Raw genomic sequence first — 24,166 nt, 5'->3', positions numbered from 1 at the left:
TTGTCCATTGCAAACAATTGTATACATCACGTATAGTATCAATCTTGGTGATACAAAATATAGGAAAGGCAATAAATTCTTCATTACATGGTCCAATGATGCCTGAGTCACACAATTCTTGTAGGACATGCATATATTCCAGCCTAGTGCGACAAAGCTGGCGACTAAACGTGGAATATGGTTTGATGAAAGGGTATGCGATAAGAAGTTCAGCACTATCTCGATGTTCCATAGCTAGATCGTAAAGCCAAGCACGAAGAGAGGCTGTACCTACGTCGAAGACTGAATCATGATTACACTGATGTTGATTTCTATCTACTGTATCTGTGAGAGAAGATTCTGACCTGCTGCGCACGTGTACAAACGAAACTGATCTATTGCGCAAGCGTAGAGATGAAATGTGTATTTTAGTTATCAGATTTTCAGAGGGTTGTACTGGTGGTCTGAAAACTAATATCGTATTCAAGAAACAGCAGATTTCAAAGGTCACTTAAATGTCTTTAGAAGCATTTTTCGCAAAAATGTATCAAACAAAACTTCCCAATTTCACGTAGAATCAGAAACCATGGGGACAAGTACCATATTGTAATTAAAAGTTCCAGCTTACAGTCTGAATGACGTACTTCGGGTAAAATCCGGAAGCTGAAAATAGATCAATTCGATAAAGCAGAGCCAAATACATGAAATATTGTCTCTAAAATTTTGTATATTTTACTTATTTAGTTATCAAGAGTAGAAACTAATACTGTATTCAGGAACAGCAGATTTCAAAGATTATTTAAAGGTCTTTAGAAGCCCTTTTCACAAGAATTTCTTTTTCACAAAAATGTTTCAAATATTTTTTAAAATATTTTTTCACGTAGAATCTGAAACCCTTACGAAAAGTACCGTGTTGCATTAAAAAAATAATCTTTCGGTTATAATAACGTACTTTCGGTAAAACCCAGAAGCGAAAAATAGCATTATTCAATAGAGCACAGCAAAATACGTTAAATATCATTCCTAAAATTTTATTTATTTTACTTATTCAGATTTTCAGAGTGCAGTACGGGTAATTTGGTATTTCAAAACCACACCGACAACGTTTGGGAAGTGATTCCCGACTCCAAGATAAGAAAAGAGTTCAAAGCATTTTGATATATTCTTTCCCGGCATATTTCACGTTTTGCACACGTAGGCGTGAAGTAATTCATCACACCACGGATTGTTCCGAAGACAGGGAACTGTGGAGATGGCGTTTCCTAACACTTGCGACTTCCTGGTGACGCATTCTGTATTCACTGCTATCAAGTCTTACCTTTTGCCTATTTCGGACCCACCTTTAATACAGTGAATATCTGATATTCTGTTAGGAGCATGTATGATATTTATGTCCTGAGGGAATCCCTTGCGCACATATTGCACATTTCTGAAATATGCATTTTGGGATGGCATATATGTGATTTCCTCTACGCTGATATGCTTCGCCACTCCATGGTTTTTCGTGTTTGAAATAACGTATGTAGCAATGTAGCTCTCCTATCCTTTTGGGCAGCTCTAGCTGTGAAAGTCTTTCCCCATAGGTCATATGATCATTTTTCAAATCTTGGTGTCAGGAATCACCTCCCAAACACCATCAGTGTTGTTTCGATATATATTACATTGGACAGATTAATATACGTTACCTAATCAGCAGGTGGCTCTATCCTGGCAGGTAATTACATTTAGAGAAGCAAAACTACATCAAATATTTACTTTTTTACTTTTACTTGTACGTGTCCTGCCAATTACCCATTGTAAATATAACAATGTCAATATATAAGTAATTTGTACATATTCCTTTAAATCCTTTATCTATTGTAATATACCATATAAACAGACTGTTATATTTATAAACTAGCTTAATATACCCATTCTTCGCATGGGGGCAGTATTTGGAAGTCAACGTCTGTGGAAGTATTCCCATTCATTTCGGCGACCGCGAAAACCATGAATCTGACACTAATATCGATCATTTTGGATTACTTTTATATGTCTCGGTGTCCCTTCCCCCGCTGACTCAAGGCCCGCATACAATGGTATCTGAATTTGCAAGTCATCACTAATGAAAGTGTCACCATTGATCTCAGCGACCGCGAAAACTATGAATTTGACACTAATATCGGTCATTTTGGATTATTTTTACGTCTCGGCATTCCCGCCCCTCGCTGACTCCCGGTCCGCATCCAATGGTAGCTGAATTTTCAAGTCATCGCTAATGAAAGTGTCACCATTGATCTCACCGACCGCGAAAACTATGGAATTAACATTAATATTGGTCATTTTGGATTATTTTTACATGCCTCGGTACCCCCCCCCCCTCCAGGCTGACTCCCGGCCCGCATACAATTGTAGTTGAATTTGCATGTCATTGCTAATGGAAGAGTCACTATTGATCTCAGTGACCGCTAGAACTATGCATTTGACACTAATATCGGTAGGCCTAATTTTGGATTACTTTTAGATGTATCGGTAATAGCCCCCCCGGCTCGAATAGTGTGAATTTGGAAGTAGATGCGATCAAAGTTTCACCATTGATTTCAGCGACCGTGAAAACTATGAATTCGACAGTAATATTGGCCATTTTCTACCACTTTTACATCCCCCGGTAAACGCTCCCCTGAGACCCCCCTGGTTCGTATTAAAAAAAACGCTTCGTTTTTGCCTGGGGCCTGGACCAAGCTACCCCTGACCAAAATTTGGTAACTCTCAGCTCAGATCCCAGGCCGGTCCCGATAAACGCCCCCTTGAGACCCCCCTTGTTCGAAATTAAAAAAAAAACGCTTCGTCTTGACCTGGGGCTTAGACGAAGTTACCGCTGATCAAAATTTGGTAACTCTCGGTCCACTCGTCTGGTTTCCAGGCCGCACACAGACAGACACACAAACACACAAACAAACTCTTTTTTATTTATATTAGATTAGATTAACTTAGATTCATTCGAAATTTTCATAATACTCATTAAATGATGATACTTTCCTCCAAATTAATAGCAGAATTGATTTATGAACGAATGGAAATTATGAACACGTGAATTGAATATTCTTATGTATTTTAATGTAATGTATCCAATGTTTTACAATTTATAATACACACATTTTTCTCGGTATTTCATACACTTCTAGTGGTATCTCTCAGTATCGTTTGTAATCAATGTAATATTTTGCCTTGGCTACAAGCAGAGATATCAATAATAACTGTTCCAAAGGAAATACTGATATTAGTGGAAGATTAATTCTTTTTATCGTGAAGTAATTGAAATTAAGTTAGAAAGAAGTATATAATGTTGATAATGTTTCAATAATGAAAAATAAATTTGAAACAATGTTTGTTGTAAAGCGTACTATAATTATTACATTAAGTTATATATTTGTTTCAATATATGAGTAATTTAAAATATTGATTAAGATTATTTTGTGATGTCAAAAGTTTAAACAGTAACACACGGAGAACATGTTTTTGTAACGTATTGATCTATTGTCGAAAACCTTTTCGATAACTTTAACATGAATTTTACTTACTCTAACTGCGGTATGATACTTCTGTGAATAGAAGTGAAAGAATTGGATTATTCTTGAAAATTTAATATATTTGGAAAATATTTAAAGCTGGCATATGTATGTACATAACTGTAAAATAATTTTAATCGATATTAATTCGAATTTATCAAAACAGTGAAACCAGATAACGATATTATACTTAAATTCGTAGCTTTTAATCCATTACTTTGGTTTATAATACTTCGAGATATATTTCTTGGTGCTAATAAAGCATAATTTTAATAAGTTTTCAGTTGTATATAGAATAATACATTTTCAATATTCATGGATTAAGTTCAACAAAAATTTGAAAGTGCTTACCTGAATGTTTCTCATTGGTTCGTGTTCAAGTCCCATTCCTCCTTCACCCTGAATCATTCCATTTCGAGGAGCTACTTCGTTTGCGGATATTGACATTGGCCTATAAAACAGAAATTCAATAACAGTTCTGGAAATAACTACATGGTAACACAGATCTACTTTTGGCTTCATTTAGTACTAACGAGGTGTTGCTTTTTCAGTTAATAGTAATTGAATTCGATAAGTAAAAAAGTAGGAAAAGAGTATTTCTTACAATTTAGATTTAGAATCTTTAATGTATAAGTTATTTTTTTCTAATCATAGTCATACCTAACATTTAGAGAAAAATGAGTGTTAGAAACTGGAAGACATTGGTACCTCTTGATCATTGTACACAATCTGTCTCAAAAACTTACATAACGGAAATGGTGTCCATATGAGCTAATGCTGCAAAACTACCTGTTATATACTGTATCTTTTCTTTCTTCAGGAAACAAGCCACAGAGTAAAAATTATGTGAGAAGTAAATAGTTTTGCTAAAAAAGAATGCAATGTAAAGTGAGAATATCTACAGGAAAATTATCTTTTGTATTCCTTTAGCAAGAAAAATCAATATTATGTAAACAATTTGAAAAGGATCGATGCTCAGAAGAATTAAAGAGTCTAGCGGGCATGAGTAAATATGTAAGTATATGCAAAGTAGACGTTTAGTAATCATTTTAAGAGATTTGTACAATTTTAACATTTTTGTGCATTTTCAAGTATTAATGATACGATACAACCATATTATTAGGATTTATAAAACAAATTTATGTGAAAAATTTCTACTATGTTGTCTTTCTACATTTATCTAGATATACTATGTACATCATCATACATGCTAGGTACTCATTTTACGGAGACCTCATCACCTTATCTCTACATGACCTTAATTCACAGATTTGTAGGAATGTTTCTTCTCTCAAATTGTTCAATAACAGCAATTTGTAGTCACGTTTTAAGAAAATGACACATTTTAAAGCAACCAAAAGTTCACAACTTCATAAAAATAATATTCTTTATTAGATGAAGTACTTTATTTAAGTTTACTACATGGACGAAATAGTGCAATTACTTACTATTAGGTACCTGAATTAATCCTTACTATTGGTTAATAGAGATCAGTATTTGTGCTATTTCATCATAGTGAAAAGTAAGTGTGGTAATTGGGTGTGTGACCTTAGATTGGAGTGAAAAGAACATAATTTATTGCCTTGAAAATATCTTTTTTTTTTCAATAAAAGGCAAATGCAGAAAGTGCTTTCATCTTTAAAAAAAATCTGCTGCTGACAGCCATCGTTTGCTAATGGGGACGTATGAAGAGCATGATCTATCTGAATCAGCTTGTAGAGATTGGTTTAGACAATTACAAGAGAACGATTTTGAAATAAGTGACAAAGAGCGTCCTGGTCCACCGAAAAAATTAAAGATGGAGAATTAGAGGCATTACTGGAAGAGGACTCATCTCAGACGTTTAAAAAGTTGTCTGGAATAATAAATGTAGATGCGCCAACTGGTAACACACTTAAAAAGCAGTGAAAAATATTCAGAAACGTACAAGAAATCATGGATTCGTCCCAGTGAAACAACAACACCAACGCTACAAGAAAGTATTCATGGAAGTCAATTGTTAAAGCTGAACACTACTGAACACAATTACTCAATTTGAATCGAGCATTCAAAGAAAAACGCCAGCAATGCGCCAAGATATGATTAACTTGTTATTCTTCAAGACAATGGCAAACTGCATATGGCAAACTTACAAGGAAAGCTATCCAACTCCTCGACGAGTATTGCATTGAAACTTGCACAAATAGAAAAACATATTGAAAGATAGAAATATGATTACTCTTACAATTCGCAATGTCGTCGAGTCGCAAGTAGAATGATCGTTCTGCCATAGCCCCTGAAAGTTATGTACGTACTCTGTTCATATATGCCAGGATGTGATACACTGGAACCTGTTTACTCACGAAGGTAAATATTGCAAACTGAAGATGATATCAGTCGGTGATAATTGGGATTTCTAGTACGTCATTGATGCGAACCTATGTCAAATGCAACACGATACGATACACCGATTGTAAGTTTCAAACGAACACGTTTACCCGATGGAGCAAAGGGAACAGGTAAACGTGTTCGTTTGGAACTCGTACGATCGGTGTATCGTATCGTGTTGCATCGGTTTGCATTAATGACGTATTAGAGATCCCACCCACCACAGACTGTTATCATCTTGAGCTTGCAATATTTACCTTCGTGAGAAAACAGGTACCAGTGCATCACATTCTGGCATGTATGACCAGAGTACATAACTTTCAGAGGCTATGGAAGAACAATCATTCTACTTCCGGTTCGACGACGTTGCGAATTGTAAGAGTAATCACATTTCCATCTTTCAATATGTCCTTCCACTTGTGCAAGTTTCAATGTGCTACTCGTCGAGGAGTTGGATAGCTTTCCTTGTTAGTGAAGAAAACCTTAGATGCACTTCAATGGGATGTTTTCACAAAACACCCTATTCAACAGACATTGTTTCTTCAGATTAACATTTGTTTCGGTCGATGCAGCATCGCCTTTCTGAACAACACTTCAGATATTTTGAAGATATAAAAAGAATGCTCGATATGTGGATCGCCTCAAAGGAACTTGACTTTAAAAAAATGACGAAATTCATGTCTTACTCAAAAAAGTGGGAAATGCTTGTAGCTTCCAAAAAGAATAATTTCAATAAAATGTAATGTACCGTTCGTTTGGAATAAACTTTTTTGTTGCAGAAAGCAGTGAGACTTAACTCAAGCGTCTAATACTTTATTGTGGAGAGAACCACAGAATCGCACGAGTCAATTTTGTTTTTCGTTTGCAAAACATACTATGTGAAAATTTAACAATAATATGTCTAATAAAGTTTTAATCACATATTTGACAATTCGAACAGATAAAACATTTTTTTAGTACTTGAAACACTCCCTTATATCTTTTGCGAAATGTTCACATGAAGTTCTCCTGGTTTCTCGAGTTTTGCTACTGATGCAGTTAAAACGTTCTGAACTCGAACCATTCTGTTACAAACTGAGTTTTGCACGTAAGGTAGTCCATATTTATTAGTTTGTGTGTTACAGTCGCAATAAGACAATTGTAAATTTTACCTTAAGAAAAACCAACGACATATTACACCCAACGACTTAAACATTTCTTATACGACTTAGATAGGAATTAGATTGTGAATACATATACGAATTAGATTATTTTCTTCAATTTTCCACTTAACGACATACATTACGTGTAATATACACTTTCGTTTAGTTTGGCAATGCAGTAATTATACAGGACAAAAAAAAAAAAAAAGAAATACTGAGCATTAAAATCTCAAGGATTTATATCCACTAAAGAATCACGTATTGACAAAGAAAAAGAAACTTTGGTTATGCAAGAAAGAAAAATCTCTGCTTTGTCTATCCCCCATATGCCTTGACTAACCACCCATCTGAGTAGAAACATTTTATTTTTCCAAGAAAATACTATATTTTTACATGAATATGCAGTTTCAAAAGCAGATATACCGTAAAAGTCGACTTATTTCCTCTTATTATCTTCTTATTATTTGAATTACTGATTTCAATCACTTTTCCCAGGAATAACAGTGCCTATCGAAAATTGTAAGACCTGTTTCATAACCAATAATGGAAAAACTGCATGGAAAACTAGGCCCAGTAGTCAGAACTAGTAGGGTTTAAGCCCCACTTCTCCCGTACATGGACGCTTGCGTTCTATCACTGTTTCTGTCTATTGATATTATTTTTTATTTTTTGTTTACGTTGATCATCAAAAAGAAATATGGGGGAGTTGTGGAGCTCAGTTCATTGTTTCTTTTTAACAAACTTTGAAGTAATTGTTGTAAGTTATAAAATTAGACGTCTATGAAAATGATCTAACGAACTATTATGTTGGTAGCAAACCGGAATACCCCAAGTAAAATAATAAGAGATATTGTATCTGGCAAGAAGCTCAAAATCCCAGGTTCAATTTCTGGAAGGAACCGTGTAATTTTTTTATCGTGTGTAAAACTGTAAGTCCATGCCTGTTTGGTGTCACCAAAGAACTCTAAACTCGAAAGAATGTAGCTCAAATGCCAAGGCCTGGAGAAAATAGAAAACAATAGGTACTGCGTCCAAAGTAAGATCTCTACCACTAAAATTTCGAAGAACTTGAACTGATGACAAATGTATATGCCTGCTCTAAATAATCCCCAAGTTCAACATTCTATATCTAACCCTTGTTATAATAAGGCAAATAGTTCAAAATGATATGCTCAGTACTTGTTTTATTTTCCTTCAGTGACAATGAAAGAAGGGAGAAGTTGGAGATGGGCCCTGTTGTTTTTTTTTCTACTGAGAAAGTACCTTGGTAGAAAATCCTGGCTGTTTTTTTTTAGAAGAACAACTGGTAAAGACTGCATAAGAGCAGACAAATCTCAGATGGCTATTCTCCTCTCTTCTCTAATATACAGTCCATTTCTAGTTGACAAACTTATAGGAAATAGTAATTGCAATTATTTCATTCCTTTCTGTAAAATTAAAACAATCAACCAGTTTGTATTGCTCTTCCGTATTGTGTAGAAAATTTTAAGTTGTTGAGTATCATATTTTATTAGTTATTCATAAAGTAAAATTTACATGTTTGGGAAGTTGAGAAATCAGAGTTAAAATGTATAAGATATATTACTTGTTTTGAATAAACTGTGAAGTAGTTAGTGAATATTTGAAAAATTGACGTCTAAAAATTGATCCAAGGGACTATAACTTTGGTAGCAAATAAGAATACTCTAAGTAAAATCAAGATAGGTATTGTGTTGGCCAAGAAGCTCAAAACTGATTCAATTCCTGGTGGAAATCTGTAAAACTGTACGTCTATGCGAGATGGAGATCTTGCATCCAGGACACATAAGTTTCTATATGGATGCTATATATATAGGTCCCGAATGTCAAAGCCGGAACTCAAACAATAGATACTGTGTTCTACTGAATCTTCGAAGACTTAGAACCCACGACTATCAGATTTGCCAGTTATATATACTTCCCTAAGCTCAACGTTCTATATCTGAACCCCAAAAGGTTAAAATAACATACCATTGACAAAATGATAAGCAGAATGAAAAATATAAATTTAATAATTTGCACAATATAAGAAATAGAATGGTTAAATCATTACTAGTACCTTGTATTCACACATATTATACATATTTGTTCCCTTCATTGAGGGAAATGTGATGATTATTGTAAAGTGATTGTTACAGGTATTGAGAACTTTCTTTCGATGAAAATTGATTGAATTTCATCACGTAAATAAGTTAATGGAACATGCAACTTTCTTACCCCTTCCATATATACAGTATAATACTATAGATTCGTCCTTACACGTTATTCTGCTTTTTGTCTGCTAATATACAATGTACTCATAATATTTCTGAGCTTATTGGAGTGAAAACAAACACTTTAATCTAGACTAATTTACTCGAAGACATCACGCTTCATACATCGTGCATGGTCGTTTGAATTTACCAGTAACAACATCAATGTTGAACAGGATCAAATAAAAGTGGAATATGGACAACTAACACATGATGCTATTGTTTCTGTATGAAATTAAACAATATTTTTCTGCATTACTTGTATCAATTAATTAGCCTGATTTTTCAAGAAAACAATAATAATACTAAACATCGATCGTTTATTGAATTTCGTACATGAAACGTTGTATCACATGTTTTTTCCATGTCGTTATGTCCTTTGCTGTATCAGATATTTTGAACAACACTGATATATATATATATATATATATATATATATATATATATATTGACCATTGTATGAACATATGATGGCAACACGTGTTGGCCCCAGGATGATAGTGATTAGAAACGAATATGTTCAGAAACAAACACTTGAGAATAGTTTTATATCATGTATTCTAACTCTTATGACTAATCAGGTATGCTAATATATTTATGTCTAATTGAGTAGATTCACGGATCAAATAACTCTTATTAAAGCAACAGTACAATACAGTACAAGCTTTTTTTGTATAGATAGCTGATTTTTGTAATTAAATATTATATGAGCATTTTGGAAACTTCCGTCTCGAGGTTTATATTGTGTACTCGTTCAAGCATCATGTAATGTTTTCGGACCAATATGTTAATGCATTATGAAGTTAGCTTGGTACACAGTATATCATTGTTGGCTATTTTGAAAGCCATGAACATGGTGAAGAAGCTGAAAACATTGATGCAATAAAGAGCTGACACCGGCGAAGAGAGCTACATTAACGGGTGTATGTTTTATTTCAATTTACAAATCATACCAAACGTTGTGGACATTCTATATAAATAATATGAAAACTTTGCAGACTACATATTCTACCACTTATCTCTCATATTTTCCTTCATTTTGATCACTTCTTGGCTGCAAGGGACTTTTCCGACAAGAGAAAAACTCGTCTTTTGTCTTACTGTTCCTAACTTCTTTGCATAGAATTTTTATTTACTCTTACTCGAGGCATGAAAATCATGCTTAGCAGGAGTGATGTCAAGATTGAAAGTAAAACGATTTTTTTTAGTTTTACGTACTGTGTTTATACCCCTTAGACTAGATGAGACAGATTATTAATGAAAGTGAATGATTGTGAAAGTAAACTTTTTATGCTCTCCCACTGGAAATTGAACCCGGGACAACGTGAACCAAAGTCACATGTGCCAGCCATTAGAACAGCGAGGAGGACTGCTGCTGTCAAGACTGTCGATCCAGAAGCATATTACTTTGGTTAAGCAGTTGTTGTTGAACTAAAATTTGTACATAATACTACATCATTACGTCGCATTATATAATACGTTTTTATTTAGGATATTGGAATTCTTCACATGAAAACTGCACATTAAGAAAAAATATTATTTCACTCTTTAAACATACCTATGTTGCGAGACAACCGCACTCTCACCAAACATTTCATCTCTTGGACCAGTTCTTCCAGGCATCGTTCCACCAGGATAACCAGTTCGTCCTCTCATTCCAATTTCTCCTGGAATGAATTAAGTTTGCCCTGTGACTAAATCATTCAAATGTATTCAATATGTTTATCTTAATTTCTGCCTAAACGAAAACAAATGGCAATAAAAATGTAACTATTAGGAACACTTTCCAAGACATGGTTATATTTCCTTTTAGTTACATTTATGTGTTGTGTCAATGTGAATAAGCTTAATTAGATAATGTCCGTTCTTCACATGGGAAGAATAGTTTTGTGGAAAGTATTTGGACCCTCTTTTATCCCTTACGACAAGCGTTTCAATGAAAGTATAACGATAAAAAATATAAGATATATTGTACCCTTACTCCTTTAGGATACGCCCTTTACTGAAACTGGCATGATGAAAACCCAACTTAAAGTAGGTACTATGTCTAGATTTAATTTCAATCAGATTAGTCGTTTATCCGCGATGCCATCACAAATAAAAGACAATATTAATTTCAATGTGACGAAGACAATTGTAGACTGAATACAAAATCCGTGCTAAGTCCCAAAACGAAAATATTGTGTAAAGAGGCCAGATGTTACTTCAGAACTAATGGAACATATAGGCACGCGCGTTCTTCTGGGGATTATTTGAATTACTTTTACAGTGAATACTAGATAGCCAGTTTTTCACTGTGTAGTATTAGGCACATATGCCACATTTTTACATTTAACCAAACTTTTCCATTTTTGAACATAGCAAGGTTTTATATTCAGTTTACAATTGTAGAAATTGTTTTCTACACCCTTCTCCCATTAGACCGGTATTTTGTAAACGTAGTAGCACTCGTGGGAAATTGACTCACCCTCAGGTTGACAAGGGTCTGAAATTGAACTTAAGCGACACCGGAAGTGTCACTATTTATCTCAGTTACCCGAAGACTGTAGATTCGACTGTAATATACCCTACCTATTTTAAGTTGATCCTTACCTAATAGTTAGTGCTTAATTAAAGTTGGTCTTTTTCACTCGTTTTTACATTCCACCACGTTACTTATATTCAACGAGCAAGATTTTCCGCGTACTTCTATCAAAAAATCAAGAGTATAATAGAATGAATAACGACAAGCTATCAATCTCCGGGCCAAACAACATGCACGTTCTTGACTAAGCGAAGACTTGAATGCCATCGGAACTGCCACCATTCATTTTAGTGACACCGAAAACAATAATATTGATATTGATATCAATGACTATTTTATCCTCAAATTTACATATTTAATATATCACACACATTTAGATAACACCACCTATGTATGAGTTATATTTTTGTGATTTATTAACTACCTAATAAATCAATATTGTCAGGTTATTAATAAAATATTTATTTGTGAAATATGAACAAAATCGGATGATTCATTGTTGAGAAAATCGTCCGGAAAGACCTCAGCCACATAAAACTAGAACCCACCCAACTTTTTTCTCCCTTATATAGGTCAATACAGGCCTGAAGCATACTAACAGTTTTAAGTTTCAATCTGTGTTTTAAATTTAAGCTCATTGTTGCTTCGTCATTTTCAGTGAATATTCTCCTTGAAGTCGAATCAACTGTTATTATTTTGTAATGTTTAAACACCGAGTCACTACAAATATCTGTAATCACAAAAAGTAATTACTATAAGTAATTGTATTTGGTCTTTGTTAGTAATAAATAATTATATATAAATAATGCAATTTTGGCAAGTATCTTTGTCTGAGTGTGAAAGTTCAGATAAGATTTTTTGGATTTTGAGATAATACGTAGATAGTTTCTTCCTCTTTCATTCAGCGTCTGTTTCTGAGAGTTCTATAAGTGTTAGTAGTTCTTATCTGTCACAAATGGAACATAATCAAAGTCTTGGAGGCTATAAAATAAAAGAGATATATAAATAAATCATGTTAGTTTAATCATTGGTGGATCCAGGGGAGCGATCGCCCCTCAGAACTTTCTTATTTTATATATATAAATAAAACCCATATCAGAGTTTAAAGCTCTTAAAAGTAGCTCTAAGTAGCAGTATGACAACTCACCGCCCCCGCAGAAGTCGGTCCTGGATTCGCTCCTGACTTTAATATATGATCGTTCAAGCGGTTCAAACACTAATCAAATTTAGCTTCCACAATACCGAATACGTACAGAAACAACAATTTTGAAAAGCAGCACTTTTTTCACTACTTTTTCCTCGCGTTTATATTTTTTGAAATATTTTCAAGATGACATGTGCTATCTCTCTCTCTCTTTCTTTCTTTCTCTCTCTCTCTCTCTCTCTCACACACACACAGTTATTAAAATAATGGAGACAATAATGTATTGAAACACATAATCCTTGCGAGTAATATTTAACAATCATGCACTGAGGATGATTAGCTGTAGATAATTATAAGTAGTATGTGAGAGGTTGTAGTACGAATTTTTGTGTGCATTAGCTCAACTGTTTGTGGTGCTAAATGAAAGACTCCTCAGATTTTCAAAGATGCCAAATTGTTGGTATCGGTTAGTTGTAGCAATTGTTTCCAAGACCATCAGAGTGTTATGCTTTTGTAGAGCATGTATTTCCAAAGTGACGATGGTATACACAACAAATGGAAAGACATCACCAGAAGAGGAGTAATGGATTAAAACTAAACCTGAGTAACATTAATTGACGAATATTGAAAAAGATTGTCACAAAGAACCGCAGAGCTAATGCGGCAAACATACTATAGAACTTAATGAGTATCAAGAATGACCTGGTTCTACAACTACAGTCCCACGAGAGTTGCATTACTTCAACATCCGAAGTTGTCACATACATGTCTTTGCCGATTATACACATACTAACATTATAAGAAATACCGGGAAAATTCGTTATCAAATTATATTCCTACAACAACATATTTATAGACATGTGACAATAATTTTGAACATGAGTGTATTTCAATTTCGGCACGAACACAATCTGTACTACGGGCTAAAAGTGCAAATGAGATACTTCTTCAATTTTGTGAAGCGGAGTTGCGAGACACGCTTCACTTAGTTGAAAAACTAGATCAAAATTAAATAAAGGTAATAGATGAATAAATTTTTAGTTATTTTTGTAATTAAATTCACTTCAAAAATACAGAAACGATATAAAAATTAAAGCAAATACAAATTCTTCATCTTCCATACATACAAATTTTTCATCTTCAATGTCACACAAATAGATGCATAAGAACTAAAACACTGTGTTGTCAAAAACATTAAGTTGGTAATTCATTGGACTTTTACGTTGTTTGTTTCGTAAATCTCTGTTGTCTGAAACTACTGTAAAATCGGGATTTAATATAGAACTGTGGCAAAGAGACTTGACAAACATCTCGATAATAGAGTTTGCATAGATTGTTTACTCTCGATAATAGAGTAGACAATCTGATTGATAAGCTAGCGTAATCCAAAATTTGGCATCTATTCCAAACTACGATAAATAAAATTCACTGATCAGGATGAAAGTCCACTAACTTATAGTAAGTATCGTGATCAAAAAAGGCATTTATTAATAGTACTGGCAATATCACATGCGATATTGTATTTGTTTGTGTCACAATTGAGGAAATATTTAACAATGTAAGGGTATATATTATTTATTTTCTTACATTACTTACATGTCGTACAAAATTATAATGGCATCAAAGTGAAGTTTCATTTTATTTTACGTACCTCTTGCTTTACCGGTCATTGACCCTGGCCCAGGTCCTCGTTGTTCAGTTACCATCATTTCACCCTTCATTCCTCTTCCGTCGAGAGATTTCTGAGAACGAAGTTGTGCCCGAGGAGAATGACGATGGTCTTCTTGTGGTCCTCTACGTCTTGGACCGGACGAGAGATCTCCTTCCATTTGTTGTGGAATTCCTAAAAAAATGGAAATATAATATATGTAAAATTCTGAACTTGACTTTAGATGATACATATTCTAGAGGCAGCTCTTAGTGATCTTCAATGTGAACTGTTGCATGTGTTTTTTTTTTGTTTGCGTTTTAGAGTTGTTAATCTTCTTCCCATTATTAATTGTATTAATATACGATTATATTACTAATTACATTAGAATTGTATGATACTGTTACATATTACCCAAAGTGTCATTTTTCTACTCTTGTAAATGAATGTACGATTGAATAGGGAAAACGAGTTAAGTTCTAGATTCGAAAAAATAAGTGTAGCTGATACACAGTATATACATAAATTGTTATGAAAGAATTTATGAAAAGTTGTTCTACAATTGTTCTATGTCACTAGAAAAAGCGTGGAGAAAATACTTAAAATCATAGAGCCTATTTTCGTCGTTTTCATGAATGAAATCTTGCAATTTTGAGTACAACAAGGTCAAAGCTAAAGCGGATTAACAACATTGTTGTATGCGAATTAGATTTTAGCAAGTTAAATTTATTAGGCAAAATATTTCCCAACACACAATAACTGCACAATAAGATGAATAATTGTAGTTTAATACTTAATTGTGGAGTGGTATTACAGTAATATCTAGGAATATGTTGTTTTTGTGTGTGTTTACAGATCTTTCAGCGATATGCGTGGAAATTTACGCGGTAGTTATATCTACCATTGTTGTTTCTACTACAGTATTGCAATACTAAGTTTACTTTATCGCAGTTCCAGTGAAACAGGGACACCAGTGAGAGCATGTCAGAGATGGAAATCCAAAACAACGTTATTTGTCTGTACAAATTTAAACTGGAAACAAAAGCTGGTAGAAGTGCAAGAAATATATAAGAGGCATTTTGTGGAGATGCAGTAAATGAAACGAGAGTACGATAGTGATTTATTAAATTTACGAACTACGATGAATCTTTTTAGAAAGCACCATGTACAGCACATCAACATTCCACGGACACTCAAGGTGGGCACTAAAGTATATAATGGCCACATAGAGTTACTTTGGAAGACTTCAGAAACACTTGGCCAACAACTGTTCTAGCTTTGAAGCAATATACAATAAAACGATTTTCTCGTACGAATTCATGGCGATTCAGAAAGGGAGAGAAGCAAATGTCTGTGTTTCTTTCTTATCTCCTTAGGATACCACCACCATGGCATCTTCTGTGTCTGATTAACTCTCCAGAGCCTCTTGTATCGTAAATTGTTACTATCTGGGTAGACAACAACAGCAACTATAGTCATAGTCATAATATCGTAACTCGTGCATGAAAAACCGAAAACCTTGGAACTAGTAGTTTTGAATCCTAAAGGTGTTATTATGTTTCAGAAGAACGAGCCACTACGTGTTGCTAAGATCACATATAAAACTCTTATCCAACTTGACTGGGAAAGGATAAGGCAACTCCAATATTCTCGAGATATTGCGTCATCGGATTTCCATCTGATCCATTTGTTAGAAAACTATTTCCGAAGGCGACAGTTCCGAAACCTCATTGAGATTAAATATGCACTGGATTACTTCTTTGATTCACGTTCTGCTGAATTCTACTACCTAAGATTCATTAAAGACAGATTATTTCTACTAATGTAGGACTGTTTATGATTTTCCGTGCAGGTATTACTTATCATCTTTGTTTTTTAAAAGTAAAAGTTCAAAATACCTTTGGACTTATCTAATGTAATACGGATTTTTTTTATCTATTTTGACAAGTTTTGTTAATGGATGAATTTTATATTCTTTTAAAAATAAAATGGTGTTCCTCAAAATGTATTCAATTGTTTGTGACTATGTATTATCTGATAAGTTCTCATTGAAAGAGGGAGTAAAAATTCAAACCACAAAATAGTAAGTGGAAGGTTTTTGGAATATGAATTTCACGGAAGCACATATATATCAGCTAGGGTCAAGAGGTAGAAAAGTGGTAATACCTACATTCTGAAATGATTAGAAGTGGGAAAAGTAATTTTGTAGTAGCGCTGTGAACTAATTTTGCGTAAAGAAATATTTGCATGCACGGAAAATACGTACCTGCAAACTACATCTGAAATCCAAACGTAAAGAAGAGTGGATATATTTATTTTATGAAAATTGTAATTCGAAAACTTGCAATTTTCGTAAAATCAGTCTCCTGTTTACATAAACAAGTATGAAAATTAACTATCATTGGAATAAATTTCATCGGTTTTTACAGCTTTCAGTAGTAGTTTATAATTTGATCTTATATGAATTTAATGTGTAAGATCGTTCAACATTTCAATATTGAAATAAAGGAATGATTCAGCTTTTGTTCAACTTAGCTCGGCGAAATCAAGTCAACAAGTTCAAGATTTTGGTCAATTCAATTCATGGGCAGAGACACGTAAAATTGTTTATTGAAGATTTTAGTTTTTCACTGACCGAAAGTACTTCGGAAAGTAATACTTCCGAAGAAGTTATAGTTTTTGTCATCCCTTTCCTTTCTGTCGAGTTCAGGTATATACTCTCGAAGATTTACACAATTTAGATGCTTCAGTTGAAAAGAACAAATATATTATATATGGTAAAATAATACAAAAAAGAATGGAGAAAATTAGGACACATAAGTATAGTAGAGAAAAATTAACAGAACATTTACTAGCTAAAACTTAAAGTTCAATACACCTATAAAAATACTTATAACTGAAAATGGTAATAATGCCAGATTATGAACTATTCGATATTATTCCATAATTTGTTTCAACAATTTGTTTCAATAATTTGTTAAAGTTTTATTTTTAACATGTATTTGTTTTTCATTATCTGCCTCTGGAATTTATGTATCATCCGATTTTCTCTTGAAAAAAATACAACTTACAATTAGAAAGAAAAAGTAAAAAGAAACTGATAATGTAACTCTTAATATGGCGCATCCACTAAATTGCATATCAAGCGCTAATTAATATCATTAATTTTATTCAGTACAGTTGAATGAATGAGAGTTGGTTGAAGAAATACAAACATTTGTACGCCTAGTGAAAAACATTTTAAGCATAAAAGTTCGTCTGAAACATGCAAAACCTGAGCTACCGAAATAAGGATTGCCAATTAGTGTACCTCACAATTGTTTCGAGGATTTGCGACAAAGTTGAAAGTATGTTACAAGTTATTAATTTGTTAGTATGAGATGTACAGCGTAATATTGTCTATATAACTGATTTATGCAATCTAGTACAAGAATGTTTAGTTATGTGATTAGTCAGTTCCTGGTGTCGAAATATGTCATATATATATGAGGTCTAGAAATAAAGTAATGAGGCTTTTTCTTTAAACTCACTTTTACTTATAATATAATCGTATTATATTGCACTCTGTCCCCTTACCACTAATTCCGTTCGGAAACCATGCAACCATGAGACATTGTGCCATATTTCACAGTAATGCTGGAACACATAAAACAGGATGTTTTTCAGCTGGTTGGTTATAGCCACTTTGATGTTTCTTGTGGTTCCGTAGTGATAACCTTTGATGTGCTTTCAAGTTAAAGAAAGATTGAAGTCACAGGAAACACGGAGTCAGGCGAATACAGATGCTGAGAAAAGACAGGGATGTTTTTCTTTCCAAAACTCAACCAAAAGCGCTGTGTGACAAGGAGCATTGTAATGCAGCATCGAGGTACTTAAGATTGTGTCGCTGCATGCGAACTACCCGGTTTAGTAACTGTTTGCAGTAAAATGTCTGTTAACATTTTGCCCTTGAGACATTCATTCTTTACGGAGAATGCTTATACTGTTAAAGACGAAATGAACACGAATTTTGTTTATGACTTTCTCAGTCGCACTTTCTCCGGTCTTGATGAGCAGTAAGTGGCCATTCTGAACTTCATTGATTTAATACTCAAAGTTCTAAGACCCGTCAATTGTTATGATATTCTTTAAAAATTCTGGATCATTTTCAATCCGCTACAAAAGAGCGTGGCACAAGTCTTCTCTGTTGTGCTTTCGATCAGGAGTGAGATTTTTTGGTACCAATTTTGTACAGAGTTTTCACATCCCCAGTTCTTTGGTCAAAGTCTGATGGACGATCGTGCGGTTCAAATCCAGTTTGTCTATTATTACTGTGACAGTTAACCAACGACCAGTCCTTTCAAGGGAGCTTCTCCGTGGCTAAATGGTTAGCGTACACACCTTTGGCGTGGGAGACCCGGGTTCGATTCCCGGCGGGAGCTCATGTGGTTCGGATTCCACATTAATCAGTAGGCCCAGGCTTCATATAACCTAACTGCTTAACGGGACGTTAAATTCAAACTCAACTCAACTCAAAGTCCTTTCAAGGTCTCGGATTCGTTCCATATTTGCGTAATTTATGAACGTGGCTAGCCTGCCAAACCGAAACTCATCTTTCACTGATTTCTGGACTTCAGAAAATGCCTTGAACTTACTTAACACATTCGACTGAGATATGGCACCATCACCATATGCCTATTTAACTTTTTGTACAGTCTTGGTTCACATTGCACGAAAGTTTCAAAGAGAAGCTAATAGTACATCTTTGGTTCTAACTTGGTTGACGTATTTTCGTGATGCAGCATAACAATTCTACTTCTCAACATTTCACGCTGAGACTGCATGGTATACTGGCACCCACTCTGTAGTAAGGGAAGCGCAATGTTGTCAATTTGTGAGTTCTTAATCACCTTATTACTTTATTTAGATACATCGTATATACAGTCATTGTCAAAAGTGCGAGAACACTATTAATTGTTCAGAATTTGCAAAATAAAAGACACTGTATCCAGATAAAACCATGTTTATTGGACTCGTTTTTAAAAATAAACAACGTTATTCGTTTAAGAAAACGAAAACTCATGGTCTTGTTGACATCGAAGCAAATTTATTGAGGAAAGTTGCTTGACAATAAACAGATAACTAATGAACAGACAACTAACGTCACGCTTTGTTTGATGATACATCGTTTCTACGACATCAAGTGGTGTGTGTATAAACCCTCGTTATTGGTTGTCTCTTTACTTCAATGAACAGTTGTGTATGCGCTATTCAGTCGTGTCGTTATATGGGTAAACTTGGATGCAAATCTGTGACATGTTATTACACTGTTTTAATTCACGTGAACCAGTTGAATAGTGTGAAAAACTTGCAAATACTACAAAATGTTTAAGAAAAGCTATTAACTAAGAGTCGAATCGGTTCAAGTGGTTATTTTACGAGAAGAGAATCATTCTCTGCGAAAAATCGCTCAGTGGTCAGGCGGAGCAGTGCGTCGAACTCTTGAAAGATAGTCACAAAGGAGTGTAAATATCACACAAAACGAACTGATCTTCTAAAAATAACAAATTCTCTTCAGGACAAGTTCAGTGGAAAAACAAGCAAACGGAATAAACTTTAACCGCTCCAAAAGAACCAATATAAATATGATAGAGCCATTCCCAATCGGTATGAAATTGTATGGTGGCCCAGCGTCTTCAAATCTATGGTCTTGCAGGGCTGAACGCTGTAAGTAAACTATTCCTTCAATCGGGAAACATTACGAAAAAGATATTCCTGGGTAAAACGTAAAATATAATAAAGACTGGAACGATGAACAGTGAAAGAGGGCACTCTGGACCGATGAATCTAAATTACAACTTTCGCCTTCCAATGCTAGAAGTTTGTGTGTTGTCTCGAGAACACTTTCATCCTGACCGTATAGTGCATACACCAAGGCACGGAGAAGGTAGTACACTGTTTGGAGGTGATTAACAAACTACAAAGTTAATAATTTAGTTCGAAGTAAACGAATAATGAAAAAAGAGTGTTTGACAACGTTCAAGTGAAGCATTGAGTTCCATCAGGAACGAGTATTTGGGCCAGTAATTTTGTACCAGAACAGGATTACCATGCCAAGCATTCTCTTAAGAATTGCAGTAATTATCTGCAATGAAAAGAAGACATATATATCACCAACAAGTTAAATAATCTCCACACCCATTGGATTTGTTATCCATCGAGTTATCGTAAGATGAACTTGACAGGACAGTATGTAAATATATTCCAACTAATATTTAAGGTCTTTGGAAGGCTTTTCAGAGCTACTGGAGTAGCATAGTTTCACAAAACTTTGATACATTAATGAAACGAATTCCTGGAATTTGTAAAGCTTATATCAAGGCATAGGGGTCAGCTTTTTGCTAAACGCAAATATACTCAATAAATTTGTTTCAGGGGAAGCAGCACCATAAATTTTAATTTCTTTACATGAGCAGTGATATTTATTTTACAAAACAAGTCTAACAAACTGGATTTTGAATGGATACATGCCTTTTTAACATCATGAAAAATCATTAGTGTGCTCTCATATATATAGGTTAGACAAAATAATGTGAGCATGTGAGCAAGCAATAAACGAGTGACAAGCATATCTAGCATCGTACGGTACCATGTTTTGCGGCCAAGACAGCCAGAATCTGACGAGGAATGGACTGATACAGAAGATAAATTATGGGAGGTGATTGAGAATGAAAACGAAACCGCACGCAGCTTTCTAAACAGATTATAATCCCTGGATGATTTTAGGATCCGACGACTAATGGGCCACGAAGTTCGTGACCTATGACCTGGAAGACACAGAAACTGTCAGCTTTATGACCCACGAGACCCGGTAAACTTGCCAAACCCACGAACGGAAGTAACCAGGTTTGAAGCAGTAACCCAGAAAGACCTATGATCCAGAATGACTTGGTCTGACCAGAACAGACACATGACTCGGGACCTGGACAGACCCGGTGTCAACCGGTCAGACCCATGAACCGGAGTGATCCCGTCTGACTTGGAGACGAAACCCACAGGGAGTATTTGTGATGCTATTAATGCAATTCTAACAGACGATAACACGATTATTTCCACTCACTCTTTCTCTCTCTCATTATATATATCTTCTCACTAAATCTATATAATTTTCTTTGTCACTTGTTGTTTCCGCTTGTGTGTGTCAAAGCACTGTACTAAAACAATTACAAGGTTTATCAGAGTATAAACGCGAGAGAATCACAAAAAAGGGTAAGCTACATGTTTTTCTAATGAGAGATCGTCAAAGTTTAATCGACTGAAGGTATAAAACTTGTCGTTTAATATATAAAATATTCGTCTGAACCCAAACAACGTTTTTTCAAACACTTATGTTACACAATAACCACTGTATTATTTTTCAAGGAACACAACTTAACATGACATTACATTTGAAATATTCAACACATGGTATTTTGATGAAGAAATGTCACGCTGGAAATCAAGGAAATAAATTTTTCAGCTCGAGTAGTGAACATCATTAATTAAATATAAAGTTCTTTAGTAATGCTGATATATTTTGGCTCCTTCCGGGATACTGGATCTATTTGAGTCACCGGGTCTGTTCTGATCACCTTGTCAGACTAGGTCTTAGAAGAGAGTACCAGACTCGGATGACCTAGACAAAAATCGTTACCCAAGTGACAAGGTGACCCATGTCTCATTTCAGCACTGGACTGTATAACTCCGAGGAGGTGTGAAAGTTCTTGTTTATGCTCCATACATCATTTGCTGACTATCTTAGCCAAATCATATTGACAGATGCCATTCTAGCAGGAAATATTGTTTGGCCGAGAGGAAAACGTAATCACCTAAAATTTGCTCTATAGGATTTGGCAGTCATCGTTCTACACAACGATATAACGAGGTTTGCAGAAAACTACAAATATCACCGTTCACATTGTCACAGAACCATTAGTATGCTACACTGTTGGTGGAAGACGGTCCGAAGCGTCGGCTCTGACAGTGTTTGAAACATAAACACACCTAAGAAACAGTGTGAATGTCGACTCATCGGACCAAATAACATGTTTGTGTTTATCAGTAGTTTACGTCCTGTGGTCGTTGTACCATCAGAGCAGTTTGTTAACATTCACTAGTGTCATGAGGGTCATGACTATAGCAGCCTTGCCATTAATATCCATTTTATGGGATTCCCTAATCCTCAGCATCACAATTCGGAATTTGTATGTTTTCACCCCTGGTAAGACTTGACCTAATTTTATATGCTCTTCTCCGCTCTGTGAAAATATCAGACCCTACTGTCATTTAAGAAACGAGCTGAAATATTAGAATTTTCCCTCTTTTTCTTTCTTTCTTTCGTTCTCCTTTCTTCTTGTTTCTTCTTTTCTTTGCTGTTTTCTGCGTGGATGCTGAGCACCCCTCAAAAAAATTCTGAGGGGTGCTCGAACACTGGTGCCCCTGGTCCATTCCATACACGACAAAAATAAAAATAGTTAACCTCAACACATGTTGTTCACTAACGCTCGAAACTTACATGTGACTTTCAAATGCATTTCACATTATTCTGTCCAACTCATGTGTGTGTGTGTTTTCTAGATTTATTCTTGAATATTTCTGTCCACTTTGCCGATAAATCTCCTGATGCATTTATAAACTAATATTTCATGGTATGTAAATTCAAATATTCAAATACTTCGAAGGAGTTTAGAGTGCTGTCTCATTAGAAATGTTTAATTGCTTTTAATGTTAGAAAATATTTTTTTTTATTCATGATATGCAGCTCTTCCACTTGACTTTGAAAATAAAATCCAAGTAAACTATAATCAAACTTCAGGGCTTAGTTTTCTTTTGTGTTGTGTTTTGAATAACACAGAACACATTTAGAATATGTTAGATGCGCCTGCATGAAATCCATATTGTAAAATTTTAATATTTTTAAAGATGTTATATTGCAAATTTCCAAACCTTGGTGATTATTGCAAATTAAATTCAAGTTCACAACTCATCATGTTGTAATGAAAAAATGTCTGTATATGATCAATAATATTTGAAGAAATTATTTTCGACGATTTTATAAAAAGCAACGCTTAATTCTTGAAGATTTTACACAATAACCTTTATTTGTTCATAATTTATAAGATATTGATTTACTACGGGAAATCATATTTTAATTTAATAATATGTAATTCTACTTGTTCAGATAACATTCTGCATAACTGTGATTATAGTAATGTAGTAGCAAAATAAAATAGCGTTTTCGGTAGAATGGACATAAGATGTAATAAAGTAAATTAGGTTTGATTGGATCATCATACTAGTTTTTCCCGATTTTTCACATATAATAGGTTTTGAACTTCGTCGTTATTTTGTCTCGATTTGGCCAGCTTATTTAAGAAATAACTATTGAAGTTTTCATCAACGTCAAATTCGGAAAGATAAAATAAATTCTAGACATTAATGCTTTTGTTTGGTATGAATGTATTAGAATTATCATGTTACTATTCAACAAAATATCCTGTTTTTCAGTTTATATATTTCATGTACT

At 34.3% G+C, this 24,166-nt stretch overlaps 1 protein-coding gene across 11 annotated transcripts in view; it reads right to left on the bottom strand.

The window, feature by feature from the left end:
* LOC145688130 (uncharacterized) overlaps positions 1 to 24,166 on the bottom strand; it is a 669,087-nt gene that overhangs the window by 325,038 nt on the left and 319,883 nt on the right. For all 11 annotated transcript variants that reach the window (XM_081761906.1, XM_081761908.1, XM_081761907.1 and 8 more), the window contains 3 exons: positions 14,626 to 14,817; positions 10,865 to 10,973; positions 3,879 to 3,978 (listed from right to left, as the gene is read on the bottom strand). In XM_081761906.1, coding sequence (XP_081618032.1) covers positions 3,879 to 3,978; positions 10,865 to 10,973; positions 14,626 to 14,817 — 401 coding nt within the window. The remainder of the gene's footprint in view (positions 1 to 3,878; positions 3,979 to 10,864; positions 10,974 to 14,625; positions 14,818 to 24,166) is intronic.

This window comes from Thermobia domestica, chromosome 6 (assembly GCF_964235325.1).
Source record: "Thermobia domestica chromosome 6, izTheDome1.hap1.1, whole genome shotgun sequence".
Lineage (NCBI taxonomy): Eukaryota > Metazoa > Arthropoda > Insecta > Zygentoma > Lepismatidae > Thermobia > Thermobia domestica.
The sequence above is the reverse complement of the archived record's forward strand: the minus strand, read 5'-3'. Positions and strand labels throughout refer to the sequence as shown.